At 41.9% G+C, this 14780-nt stretch overlaps 1 protein-coding gene across 5 annotated transcripts in view; it reads right to left on the bottom strand.

Moving 5' to 3' along the window:
* Positions 1-1310: 1310 nt before the first annotated feature.
* The window catches only part of MTUS1 (microtubule associated scaffold protein 1), a 94061-nt gene continuing 80591 nt past the window's right edge, over positions 1311-14780 (bottom strand). For all 5 annotated transcript variants that reach the window (XM_074588181.1, XM_074588183.1, XM_074588184.1 and 2 more), the window contains 7 exons: positions 9962-10176; positions 9321-9426; positions 8251-8324; positions 8051-8146; positions 5901-6017; positions 4470-4567; positions 1311-3625 (listed from right to left, as the gene is read on the bottom strand). In XM_074588181.1, coding sequence (XP_074444282.1) covers positions 3409-3625; positions 4470-4567; positions 5901-6017; positions 8051-8146; positions 8251-8324; positions 9321-9426; positions 9962-10176 — 923 coding nt within the window. In that variant the 3' untranslated portion in view covers positions 1311-3408. The remainder of the gene's footprint in view (positions 3626-4469; positions 4568-5900; positions 6018-8050; positions 8147-8250; positions 8325-9320; positions 9427-9961; positions 10177-14780) is intronic.

Here is a 14780-nt window from a genome sequence, read left to right on the forward strand (position 1 = left end):
GGTTTACATGCAAGAGCCTTTGGTGTTTGTAATGAGAAACTTCGAGTCTTCAAGTTACCATAAGGAAATGATTCACCCAAAATTTTACAGCAAATACAGTGCAACTCATACAAAGACCTTTAAAGAAAAGTATTGATGGTAGGTGAACCATGTTATGAATAGTTTGAACAGTAAGAAACTATTTGGTACAGATATAAACGTCACTGTAACGTCCTCTGAAACTGATCATTAGAGTTGGAACTACTAGTTAAGGTTGAGCATCTGAAGATAATCACTTGTTTAATTGCTTGACTAGCACTAGACCTTTGGCATGTATTTATGGTGAGTGGGTTTCTAGCTTTTCCTGAAGGAAACTTTATGCTAAAAAAATTACCAAAAAATATGTAAAAGTTACTGAATCAAACAAAGCTTTTGCTAACACATGGTATTTAAGCTTGAAATATTAATACTCAAACAGAGAAAAATATTGAAACAGCACTTACAGATGAACAGAATTATTTAATCCTTTTGGACCAACAGGGCAAACACTAAACAGGTATTTCTGTAGTCTGATTTCTATACGCAAGGATTCTTCATTTCTTCATAAGAGCATTAAAGATTCTATTTGCAAGAAGTTTAAAGATGAGGAGTGTCCTGTATTGTGGAGGGATACCATTGACAAATTAACAGTCTTTGTATTATTTACTGTACCATACTCACTTTTCTGTACTGGTAGCCTGGAAAAGCTTTCCCCTTCTCTGTTACACACAGGGGTACCCTATATTTGATCTTTAAGTGTTTGTATGCACTCTTCTTGCATATTTTATTTGAGGCACTAACATTGCAACTAAGATAATATTCTTATTAGTGGCTAGACAACTCTTCTTGTCACGTGACCTGTTTGATTGCTAAACTCTGTGTGGCTTTTCTCACACAAAGTTCCTGAATAAGGTGAGCATTTTAAGTCCTTTAGAATGCCTTTTACTGGGCACATGCACATTGGGTCCCTCTTTTAAGCCAACTGTACTCAGGAATTTTCAAGTATTTTATTATTGCTTAGTTCTGTAATCTTATCTACATTTTACTTTTTTTTTTTTTAAACAGCCAACTCAAACTGAATCCCTAAGAATCACGAGCAAGCTCCGTGTAACTTCTGACAACTTGAGAGTAGCAAAGGTAGAGTTAAAGTTTTCTAAGGGTTAGCTGAACATTAATAATTTGTGCAGTGAAGTTCACTATTACTGTTCTGCTGTGCTGAGCAGGTACTACAAGATTTTAGTATTTGGAGGAATATTCCACTTGACTAATAAAGCAGGAGAAAAACCCCTTCAATCAGTACAAAAGCAATTTATTTTTTTAAGCGTTCAGCTCAAATACATGTGATCAAATTTCTTTGACCATAGAAAATAAAAGTTTTCAAACATATACTTTAAGCCAAGCTTTGGCCCACAAAGGATTTTCATAGTTAAATTTGAAACCCCTAGAAAACATTTGAAGTACTGACACCACTAACAAGTGGTACGTACAGTGCCCTAAAGAGGGTTAAAAGAGAAGATAATGTTCCATAGAAATGGCACCCTCGACTTGTACATTGTGGAAAATTAAGTCTATTTATTGATGAAATAGTCAATCACAAGTTTAAGTATATTACAAGTTTACTTTACTGTATGAGCACTGTTAACAGTCTTTTTTTATATGTCTGCATTCCTTATTACTAGCCAAGATTTTTCAAGTCTTGGGTAAAGTAGTTTGAAGTGGTTCTCCAGCTGAGTTCCCTAAACACTTTCCACCCCCTTGATTCCTGTCCCCAGGCAACAGGAAAACACCGGGAAACTCAGCAGATACAATTCACCGTAAGTTACCTGCATAGCTAGCTAACAGCATTAGCTAAACAGTAGTATCACAACCATCCTGGAAGTGGGACTGCAAACCCAAGCTATTACGAGCATAGATGGCGTTTTGTAATACTAATTTGAAATTGAACCTGTGTTTAATAGGTACAATGTAGAGATATTAAACAGGTCTGACCAAGGGTGTAGCAAGACTACGTGATTACCTTGTTGAAGCCGAAGCTCAGCATACGACATTTCCAGAAGTGCTGACACCCTCAGCCTCCAGTTCCAGGAGCCAGGACAATATTTTTTCCCCCTGCTTTACAGAATCTCTTGTACAGGATCTACTGCCAAATGAACTGGCAAAACACTGCTATCCTGCAGTCTTGGAGGGAAGGTATGGCAGAATTAGCAAGATAAATACACAGCTACCACCTTCCCCCTTTTCCTCAGGTGAATTTAGCCAACCCTGAAGAATGTTAATACAAATGCTAACGCTTAAAAAGGCAAAGTGTGTCACCAGATACACTGGAATTCACAAATTACTTAAGATTCTTCTTGAGAACTGAGTGAAGAATGCACCCAATGACAATTATTGCATTTTTCTCTTTGGCTTTCAAATCTACATCTAGAGTTTATCCTCAGCAGATGGCCTCAGCCATGGGCATACTGTTCTGGGGAAGCAAGTGATTCCTTTTCAGCAGGTAAGGTCTACGTTCCTAAACCTGCAACTCAACTAGTAACTTCTGACTTTGAGGGCTACCGTGGTTCTGATCACGACCCTGTTGACTTGAAAGCCAAAATCCACTGTATCCTGCAAAAAACTTCTCAAATGGCAGAGCTGTGCATGGATATTAAACCAAAAATCCATGCAAAATATGGCTGCAGTCCAGTTTGTTTTAAAAACTAATTCCATGTTGCATACTCAGGTCAGCCAAAACACCAATGAATCAGTTGACAAAGCTTTCCATGCCGTTTTTTTTTAACTGAACTGAAGGCAGAAAGATGAAGGAAACTAACCTATGGTTGTGGTGGCAGTTTCTCCTCATTCCCGGGGGGGGTACTCTTTGCTAAAAGCGTGCAGACTGACAGCATTATTAAGGAAGTACATGTCGATGTATAGTCTTCAGCTTTTATCCTTTATTACGTACACAGCAAAGAAGGCAGCATTTAGACACACGCACAGTGTGTTACATCCATTCCATCCACAGCACACGCACGCACACATACACACAGCCTTAAAAAAAAAGTGTCGGTGATAAGGAACATATTATAAAGGTTGTGATCTTTATCTCTAAGCCCCTGAGCTTTTTCTTATAGTTAGGTGAAAAGGCAATGAACAAGTCTTTCCTTGCTCTGTAAGTGCTTTGTGCAACAATGTCCGTAGAGGTCATAAACAAGTCTTTCTGGGAGGAGCAACATGAGCGTCTTACTCCCATGTTCTCAGTCTCTTATCGCCATTTTTGCACCAAAGAGTTTCCAGTTATGTTTAGTCGTCATAGTCAGCTAATATAGCTCTTCGCTCCGGTGATTAAAAGTTAGGATCAGTTCTGCAGATCACAAATGAAATGCAATCCCTGCTTTCTCTCAAGAGGTGTCATCTCGGTGACACTGTGGGACTAGAGAAGTTACCAGAATTTCGTGGGGACTGAAGAGGCACGGATGGAGAACTGGGAGACAGTTTTCTGGGGCTGCATAGGTCGCCGTTGTGCAACTTCCACAGAAGTTCTTCGTTTTCCATTGACAGGCGTTTGTTTACTTTTGATTCTTTCTCTAGCGACTCCTGTAAAACAGCTTGCTCCGTAGAAAGTTGCCTGCAAACGTAATATCCACATCAGAACACATAACCCAGCAACAGCATTGAACTTAATTGTTAAAGAAAGGTTTGAAATTGCACTGGCTTACAACTAAATTAATTCCTTAAAAGGAGGATTTAACATTTTCTCATCCTTGCTGTATTTAAATCGGTAGCTTGCAAAAAGCAGGAGAAAGTCCCAATAAGAAACATTCCTAAAGACCAGAAAAAGCATCTGAAAAGTGAGACTTGTCCTCCTTCTAGTGACAGATGCTTTTAAATGGCCATGCTGGAGCCTTTGGGCCTTGTTGCAGGCTGAGCTCCACATAGAAACTGCATTTTCTTTAGTTTCCTTCAGACTGGAAGAGTTTGCCCATCTGTTTAAGCAATAGTTGAAGGTAGGAGAACCTCACATCCATTTTATTCGTGTTAAATATTACTATTATTGCTAAATAAAACATTGGTCTTTTCATTGATCTAAACTGAAGACAAATCACTTGACTGAAGTGGTTATAAGTAAAACCAAGTTTAGCTCACAAGCCAGTAATACTCAAAGAGCCAGTGTACAATAAGATGGTATTTCTGAGTTGCTTTTTCTTCCCTGAAATACTGTTTTGGAGCACTGAAGAACAAACTGAGCCTTTACCCCCTTACAATCTCTTCCTGCTGCTTCTACATAGGAATGCACATTTGTAGAGATACAAGTGGGTAAAAAAGGGGCAAGTTCTTTTACAGAGTACCACAAAATCCCAACCACTAATATTTACACAGAATTTTCTTTCACGTCTTTCGTTCCTGGTATGAACCAGGAACACCTCTGCCTGGTTCATAAAAACATCTGAAAGTCCAGAGATATTTTTCACCTTGAAAGCTCCACGTGTTTGTCCATCCGAGCTTTTAATTCTTCATTTTCTTGCTGAACCTTCTTTAATTTATCCATTAAGATTGTGTTGTTCTCCAGCTTGGAAAGAAAGGTCACAGTTTAAAATAAGACCCATACACACGTTCATCAAGATACTGACTGAGCCATCACAGACGTTCATAATCTGGAGTTTGCAGACCTTGTTACGATAAGTGCAAAACCCCAGAGTAACGTGAGACTGACCTGCTATCGTGGCTTAATATTCTGTAATAGCCAAATAGATCCTACTTGCCTTCTCCTTGCATAATGCTGGCGTTCTGCCACTTGCGCTGATTAGATGCCAACAAAGGAGGACTGGTGAAAGGATCCACTAGTTAACCAGCACGTTCTAGTAGCTTCTGCCAGCGAAGGGCAGCAGTTTTAGAAGCTGTTGCAGACAGAAGACTGTCTAGAAATAACACGCTAGTGGGACAAATTCAAGAGCTCCCCTGCGTAAACAGCTCTCCCCATTCCACTTCATTGCTGCAGGGTGTTACCAAAGTTAAAGAAAACAGTGATTAAATGGTGGGATGGTCCAAGGGCTTCTATACTGTGGCCAACATCTCTCAGGAAAGAGGAAGGTTTACTAGTAATTCACTAGTAATTGTAGACCAGGGCAACACATGCTGCCATACAATACTGAACAACTGGCATGAATGTAGGCCTTTGTATCCAAACCTCGTTCTATACTTCCTCATTAAAATCTTGCTTAAGCAAGTATTACAACAGTGTTCAAAGGCCCTGCCCAGAATAAGGACCCTGTCCTGCCACAAGCTAGGAGCATGCTACGTAATTACAAGTTCTGTCCCCAAATTGCCTTTTCATGTGGAATTACGCACAGATCAGGAGCAAATCCCCACAGCTAAACAAGTAGCTTAAAGATAATAGCTGAAGCGATTGACCTAAGCTAATCAACTCTAGATGAAAATGTTTATTCCATTTCATATTTGATCCCTTCTTGTTTAATTAGGATCACTTACATATTAATGTTTTCCTGACAGTGTAATCTATCTTCTATAACACTCAAGCAAACGTAGCAGGTCAGGATTTTTTCTTTTGGGGATGAGGAAGGAGTGAAGGAAGAGGAAAGGAAACATGGAAGAGGCTCCCAGATGACCCTGTACTACCTTAGCAATAGCTTATGCAAACCAGTATTTGCCTGAAGAGGTTACAAGGTCATTTACAGCATCTGGTGGTTCCTTCCCCCTCTTCACATTACAGCCCAATGCGGACAGAACAACCCGCAATGTGAGCGTGTCCCATCAGCATTTCAGTTTGCCTTTTACACAAAAAAATACTGATCTTCACACGTAAGTCTGACGAGCCCGAGTGCATCATCGGAACATAACTCGGAGACAGGGTCCAAACCTGCCAGACCCCAAGGAAAACTCACCAGTTTTTCCATCTTCATTAGCTTTATATCCTGCTGATGGAGCTTCTCGTTCTTGATCTCCAGCACTGCTTTCAGACTTTCCAGCTCCTGTTCCAGATACATAATCTGCGGGTTTTTCTGAAAGATTTCCACAGAGTTTGCTTAGTACCCTGAGTTTCAGGAACAATTTAAGCAATTCTCTGCTATTTAGGAACAGCAAGAAAATACAGTAACAACAGTTACGTGTTCTAAGTGAAATCAAGTCCAACGGTTTAGAATAAAAAACCCCAAACTAATATATTTGCTACCACTTTCTCTTCTGCTTTTGTTTGCCCTTTGGTGTAGATGGACAGTTGGAGTTTTCCTGAGAATCTGTTCAGAAAACACTTTATGCGCAAACGTGAAAAACCCTTGTGAGTCAAGGGCAGACACTAAAGCTGTCACAGCAAAACTTGTTTTGCAGGAGTGCCCAAAGGCTCCCTTTAAGGCTAGGAGTTCCAAAATTTATTTCATATTACTCATAACCCATCCCAAGAGGTAATTAGAATAAACATTTGAAGCGTTTTCAGATGCTGGAGTAGTTCAAAAAGCACCAGAAGTTTAAAGCCATGAACTCGACCTTAGCTGATTTCCCCCCGTTTTGATTCTGAGAGTTGCTGGGTCATAAGCAGAAATAGAAAATTTTTGTTTTTACATTCTTCTTAAAGCCTAGTAATGCAATTGGACATAAAAATCTTGCGCTGCTCTACATCCTTGACTTAGCTACAGTACAGCAAATTTGGACTTTATTTTTCCTTTTTTTGTCGTTTTCCAGGAGGTGGAGGGGAGAGCAGGAGGGGGACAGGGCAGGGCGAGATCTGGTTTCCTCCAGGACGTCTGTTCCAGAGTGAGGAACCATTCAAACACTGCGGAGTAAAACATATTCTCTGCGTTTCAAAGGCAAAGTCACAGGCAAAAATAAGGAGAAACAAAGCAAGTCTCAGCCCATTTCCAGGTAGCCCAAGTGGAACACAAACAGAAATCAACCAATGATTAAGCGTGTTGTGTAACTAGGTTTGTCTTTACAAACAAACAAAACTTGTTTTAGGTATTTGGGTAAGAATACTGGTGTACCGCGGGGAGCACCAGCTTCACTGCCGCGGCAGAAACCCCAGGCTCGGCGGGCGATGCCTGCCTTTTGTGGGGCGCAGTCCCATGAGGACAGAACCAGTACATTTCACAGGCCACCTCCACCTTTCGGGAATATACTGGGACAAATCAGTATCGGAGAGGCCTAAAGCTTATGATGTCCCTTATGCCGTCAGGATGCAAAGTGCATTTGCAGCGATGTAAAGGCACCTGACTATTGCTCCTTTAAACTGAACAGCATCTGAGCGTGCCTGTGGAATACAGTTCAAGCTCCCAAGCGCAATGTACAGCGCGTTCCCTTTGGTATCCTCTCTCCCAACCACAGCAACATACTGTGGTTGCAGGTTCTTCTTGCGGCAGCTCTGTCCTGCCACAAGAATAAGCAGGAAGACAGAAAAGAAGAAATTAAATTCCAGTGAAAACTAGGACAACTTCTATGAGAAGCATCCTAAGTGAGCTTTTAAGCGTGGAATTTCTCTTTGTGGGATAAGCAACACTCCTGGTATTCCAGTTATTTCCAGGGAAGCAGAAAGATGAGCATGTTTGCGTCTAACCCTCCCAGTGCAGGAGAAACCTCTCTCAGGGGACATTTCCAAGGCAGGAGCATCACAGCTAACAGCAGCCTTGGGAGGAAAGGCAGGACAAAACACAAGTTTATCTGAAGGATAAATCAGTGACAAGGGAGTTCTGCAGCAGCGAGGTAAGCCCACGCTGATCACAGCGCCGCTACAACATGAATCGACTGTCTAGAAGAAAGCTACAGCACAACTTCCGCGTACGTGTATGTCTTCAATTTAACCTAGGCTATAACTTATGCCACTGGCTTAGATATTCAACGGCTTTATAGATTTATAATGGTGAGGTTAATACACAACACTGTAGTGATAGAGAAAATCTTCTGGTAGGAGAGTCATTTACATGAAATATTAATAAGCATGGGAGCCCTATCAAGCTTGATTGCAAGCCTTTCTTATTATGCAATAAAATAAACCCAGGCTTACAAGATCTGCTCATCTGCGTTACTTTTGAAGATCAAGACTTACAAGATTGGCTTTTTCTTTGGCTATTTGTTTTTGCTCTTCTAGTTTCAACTTCTCACTCAGAGAGTCATTTTCACATTTCAATTCATCAATTTTTTTCTGAAATGAAAAGATACGGTACAGTTAGGTCAAGACTTCGGTGCACATCTCCAGACTGTGGTTTGAGTTTTAGACTGTTGCAACGACCCCAACCCTTAACAAACCTCTAGCAACTCCTGCTTCTCTTTAAAGGAATCTTCAAGGGACTTCCTTTCAGATTCATGGACACTCTTGAGCTCTGCAACAAATTATTTTTGCAGATTTTTAATACCATGTGAGGCATGAAAACTCTTTCTGAAAAGCAGCAGCACGAAAAGCCAGCCAATACACATACACACAGACGCGGAGTCAATGAAACACGGAAAGAACATTTATCATCAACTGCTCCAAAGCATGTACAAGACACCAGATTTATTGCTGCTGCAGATTTGTTGATTGCCCCCTCACATATCCATTTAATTAGTTGACAGCATGTCAATTTTGAAAGCACTTATCTACATGCAACAAATGGAAGAATGGAGCACAAGAGCCACGTCTGACAAAAACTGGGTTTCTGATTGGAAACACAGCAAAAATTCAAGTTGCATCTTCCAAAAACTTCTAGAAAAAACATTTCCTTTCCTACTTTGGAGATGCCACGCAGAGGAGTTTGCTTTTTGATTGCAGTGAAAGCATCACTAGTTTTAGTGACGCAAAAGTATCACTGGAAACTCGGCTGTCAAGTGGAGTTGCAGGGAGGATGGCAATCATCATCACTCCAATCAGTTCCATGCAATGCTGAGCACACTCACCACCCCCTCCCTGAAAAACAACCTTTGCCGCAGTAGACTGTAAGCAGCGCGTAATATTTCTCAACATGCCCATCTCAGTCTGGCAAACACACAACCCTCCTTATCCCCAGTTTCAGTTTTGAGGTGCTCCTTACAGAAATACAGGGGTGGGAGCAGTTACTCATTCAGTTGAGATTTTTGGGGGCAGACTGCAATTCAGACAGCTTTTACTGTCATCTCCCCTCTTAAACAGTTTTAAAAGTTTCATTCAACTACAGTGGGATCATGGTTATTTCCGTATGCAATGCGAGACTTGTTCAGTTCCAAAAGAAGGAATTCAGCCAATGTCTTTAAAAACAGCTGACCACCGAGAACAATGGATGGACATACAAACAAGAAGTTTGAATGTGTTTGTTTGTGACTAGCAGTAATATAGCATAGGTACTTGAATACAAAATACTTGCCTGAAAAAGAGGATTCATACTCCTTTTTCAGCTCCTCTACTTTTTCCGAGTGGCTGTTTTCAAGTTCCAGCTTAAAGTTTTCATGTGTGATATTTAAGTTGTCCACCTGCAATATGACAACATGATTTTTCCCCCCCCCTTACACTTGTCGACTTCACCCTTGTTTAAAGTATTGTTCCAACGGCGTTACGCAGTACCTTGAGTGCATTTTCAGTGGTCTAGGTAGCACTTAACAGGCGGCCGCAGGAGAAGCTAAGCCACACACAACACTTAACAGATGCAAACGATGCCTTACAGTTTGCCACTACCGACAGCGTGATGTATGCGGCCGTCGCACACAGGGGCTGCTGCAAAGCGGGGTCACAGGCCAGGTGTGGGTCTATAAATCTTGAAACTCAAGCTGTCTCAAATATCCAGGGGAGCTCTAAGAAGTCACTGAAGCTTGCAGAACACAAGGAATCTCCACCATGTTTAAACACAAGCTTAAGATCCGGACAGCTTAGCATAGTAATATTTTTATAGTGGAGTTTCACATTGGACAAAATAACTCCATTATTAGCAAAACGCAGGATTCTCTGAAGGCTCAATTGTAGCAGAAAGCAATTGCTAGAGAACATTTCTACTTCAAAGATGTTACACACCTGCTCCTGGAGTTGCGCTTTGTACTTTTCAGCTTCTTCGATGCAGATACTTTGGAGTTTCTCACATTCTGCAGTGTAAAACTGTTTAAGCCTCTCCTCCAGCTCAGCTAAATCATTGTGATGTTGCTGGTTTAACTTCTGCAGAAACCCTTCATAAGCAACTTGCAGTTCATTCCTGTCTCTCTCCAATTTCTCACAAGCTGCAGAAGTGCTTACTGAAAATGTCAAAAGAAAAAAGAAAAAACAAAACAACCGGATCAAGTTCAATGCTAATTTCGCCATCTTCGTTACAAGTCCTAAGGACAGTGAACACTCTGCACAACAACATAGTTATACAAAGGCAAATACAATTTATCCACGAAATAAGCGCCGCCTCCAAGGACACATGAAGAGATCTTTGCAAAAATACCGAATTCAGTGTTTCTTACGCTGAGAATTAATTGAATCCGGTTAAGCCAGGAACCCCGACAGAAAGCATGAGTGTGACAGTTTGTCATGACACAGAAGAATGAATGTCTCAAGAGACACACTGGAGTGCTCCAATAAAAAAATTAATTGGATTTGCTACTTCACCTAATTTGATCCCATTGCAGTAGTGTGTTTCTCAGAGTACTTTTTGATATATAAACCACTTAGCTAAATTTGAAAGTCTTAATATGCTGAAGACCATCCGTTCAACGTGTTACTCGCGCTCAGATATGCAGCAGAGAAGCGATTCCAGCCTGACACGGGCTGTGCGACACAGAACTGCCAGTCTGAAACGTCCTGCTAATGGGCACGTGCCCAAGAGATTTAAATACACAACATACAGAATAGTTTCAGGCAGACAGTGCAGAGCGTTAAGAAAACACAAAGAAACGCTGTGTAATTCTCTCTACATCTATATTAACACAGGCCAGCTAAGAAGACAGCCTAGGTTTGTCTCCCCACACTTACGGCTGATTAAAAAGCAAAACAGAAGTTAGTATCTTGTACCGGTGGGCTTGAAATTCAGCATTCCCAACTCCAGCCAGCCAGGCCCCAACAGGAGGAGTCATTTTCCCACTGCCAATATGAGCAGAGCAAGTGCCTTCTGCAGCTCCAGCTGCACCCAGAGCCTGAAGCAGGGGAAACGGGACCTCTACCACCGGCGTGTGGTCACTGACCTTAAGCAAAGCTGCTTCTAGAGAGACTGCAGTGCTTTGGGTTAAAATAAATTAGTCAGATGAGTGTCTACTTAAGAGAAAAATCAGTTAAAGCCTTAACTTGATCTTCAATCAAATGCAGAAGTCCTGCGTAGCTATAGACTTTATAGCAGCTTGGCACACTGCCCAAACAGTATAAATATAAACTCTATGTAAAAGCATGGCAAGATTCACGGATTTTTTTTGTACAGGCAGTACAGGAAATTCTCATCACAGCTGTGTTTGAGCCTGAAGATATATAAGTTACAGTATCTTGGAGGACCGATTCCCAAAGCAGCACCGGGCTCGAGGGCAAGCGGCCTGCCCCAGGGTCGCACTCCCTCTTTGCTACAGCCCATCAAGGGCAAGTGAGTACCTCATGGATGAGACCTGCGCTCTCTTGTAAGGAAACGGTAAAGAAGTCCTGGCCCTGCTGCCATCACTTGGAACCTGCACCTGAACTAGAAAGCGACAGAGAGTGAGTGGTACTGCATGGAAATCAATCTGTGGCCGTGTCTACCTTAATTAGTTTTAACTAACTAAGCTTCGCTCTGCACTAGGTCTGTGTGGAAGATCTGCTGACCAGGATGGAATTAAGCTGAGCTCTTCATCCCAGGACTGGCAACGATGCAACTAAAAGCTCAACTGAAACATACCACAACATTCTCTGCAACCCAAGCAGATTTCACCGGTTTCTGTACTTTCTATACCACTACCAAGAAGGATTTTTATTTCTTTGTCTTTATTCCTTCCGCAACTTCTGTAACTGCTTCCTTTGGGGAAAAAAATAATATGGAAAATTAGCATTCACACTCCTATCGCATCGCATTGGTGTAATGTCATTGAATATACATGCTTGTATTGTCACGTCTTTGGGGAAGAGGAAATATCACAGGTAGGGGATATTATTTTATAACAGAAAGACCCAGGCAACGAGCCAGAGGCAGACGTTACACAGCCAAGTGCACACAGAACGGATCTGACCGCCTAGAGCAGAGTAAGGGGGTATAGCTGAGAGGCAGGCAACTCGCATGCCTCATTTGAGACAAACGCAGCAAAATGCTTCAAATGATCCACGTCCTTTAAAACCAACCATCTAATTCTTCATTTGCAAGGCCAGAGCCATGCGTTTGCCTCCGTTTAGCTAAAGGAATGCGCTGCCTCTCATTGTCTTATCTGTAAGTGTCAGCACGCACAGCTTCAGATGATGCAAAACACTTCAGAAAAAAAGCAAATAGCAAACCACGCCTTTGTCAAAGAAAACAGACACATCAGTTCTTGTTCGGCCAGTTCACAATTTATGAGAAGACTAGCGCTACAAAGGCAAACGCAAACTTTTAAAACTTGCATTGGCAGCTGAAGGTTGTGTTACCCTCAAGGTAACGTCTGGCCTCCGCAGAGCTGGAGGCTGCGACGCTTCCTCGCAGATCGCAAGCCTGACTCGAATCCCTGCCATCCAAACCAGCAGCGGAACCACCACACCACCAGCGAGCTCCCAGCATCATGGCGCTGCAGGAAACTGCGCGTGTGAAGCTTCAGCAGAAGTACCGACTCCAGAACCGTCGATTTGAAGTTACCAGAAGCCAGGTAAACCACAGTTTGTCCCCATACTCGAGACTCAAGTGTCTGCAGCAAGTATTTTGCACAGCCCTATCCACCTCCAGACTGAACCATCTCACTTATCACCATACACTGCCTTGCTTTAAGGGACAAGCCATGAAAAAGGCAACTACTTCCTTAATTTTGCCACTCACCCACTGCAAGGGGATGCTGTGAAACTCCTGACTAACCAAACTCGACGGTTACTCAACATAAGAGTTTTCTCACTGAACTGGCGCCTAATTTTGAATAAAAATTTCTATCTGGATTGTGTGCTCTTCCAGCAGCACCCTCAAAATCTCTATTTCAACTTCTCATCCACTTCAGAGACCCCTGAAGGGCTTCGGAGTTTTGTACACAACTCCTGTGCCTCCTCTCCCTTCTTAAAGCGCTTCCCTCCGCAATCCCACATCTTTGTTAGCCGCGCACTATGACAGCAGACCTTGAGCAAGGAAACAACAGGAGACAAACGGTCCAACAGCGTTTGAGAGAAAAATCAAGCCACAGAGGGGAAAAAGATACGCTATCCATTTGTCCGTTAAATTTCTTCCATCTCATCTGTAAGTCTAAATAGTTTTAAGCTTTAAGGACAGAGTGTAAGGGATATGGTGTAACTGGCAGCCAAAAACAAGGTTTACTTCTTTATTCCAATAGCAAAGCCCACATTTCTCCCCCACTTGGTCGTCCCAGCCTCTCCTCCCAGCCACACAGCACTGTCTCTCCCTGTATTATTACAACTGGGAGCAAGATTAATCTGTATTTTCAGGCTCCTTAACGCCTGTTTCTTATAAAGAGCCTGGTTCTTTTGGGCAGAACCACGACCTCTGGCCATCAGGGGAAGTTTCTGAGATTTGGTAAGAACGTATCTTCCGATCAGAAATCCTGGTTTTGACATGTAAAATTAACATTCATCTGTAGTTGTTAACGATGGCCACTTGCATCTTGGGTGTTCCACTGCAAAACTTTGTATGTGCCAAAGCCATAAAACAAATCTCTGGGAAACGGGCGCGTGGAGAATCAGGCTGGTGGCAACCCCCTGCCATAGTGCAAACGGCAGCAGATCCGAACCGCATCAACAGTAGCACCGGCTGAAGGAGAGGACCGCAAAAGTCGCCTTAGTATCCCCAAAAAACCTACTTCATATTTTCACTAAAAGCAGCCAAGAGACAAGACCTTACAATTGTGCAATGTCTCCTTGCAAAATTTAGTTTTTTCTTATTCTAATTATAAAACAATTCATCACCCAATTCGGTCCTTATGGCTAAACTGCTTACATAAAAACATTTTGCAATTTACATTCCCCTAGAAGTCACCATAACCATGGCTCTAAGAACATAATAGATTAATATTTTTTTTGAATCCGTAATTGAATTGTTTTGAAACAACGGTTATCTTCATAAAATTGTCTAAGTCACTCCCTGGTCTCGTTATGATTTATGAAAAACCATTAGACTGTCTGAAATATTGAAACAGAGGTCACTAGGACAGAAAACTAGCAGCATTTTAATAGATGTGGGGGATGTGGAAAGGGGATAATTACCAGAAAACAACAACTATTTTGCATGGTGTCATGTCACAGGACGTAACGCTGTATTGCTCTAGCATTATATTTCACACTACAAGATCTACTGTGTATGTTCTGTTGATCAGTAAGTCTACTGGAGACACAAAGACTCATATCCTTCTCCATATAATTCTTTTTTTTTTTAAAAAAAAACCCTGTTATCTAAAGAATTAATTCATGTTTTTGGCAGATTCTCAATATTGGAATTTCTTCTACCCAAACATGCTTTCAAGTTTATGACTAGGTTTCTCTTGGTGTTACTTCTATAATGAGACTAACGGTACAGGACATTAAGTCACATTCGTAACGAGGCAGGCAGACCAAAACAGGATGCTCTGAGCTACACTGAGGTGGGTCTGGCTGAACACGTGTGTGAAGCACTCGGACACCTGCCAGGACGTAAGTTCCTGTCCTCTAATGCTGCCAACACCACAGTGTTGTACACGGGCAGGCCAGCGTACTACTCGTGGCAAGTCAGGCCCTGCCCCAAACA

This window comes from Larus michahellis, chromosome 5 (assembly GCF_964199755.1).
Source record: "Larus michahellis chromosome 5, bLarMic1.1, whole genome shotgun sequence".
NCBI classification, from domain to species: Eukaryota; Metazoa; Chordata; class Aves; order Charadriiformes; family Laridae; genus Larus; species Larus michahellis.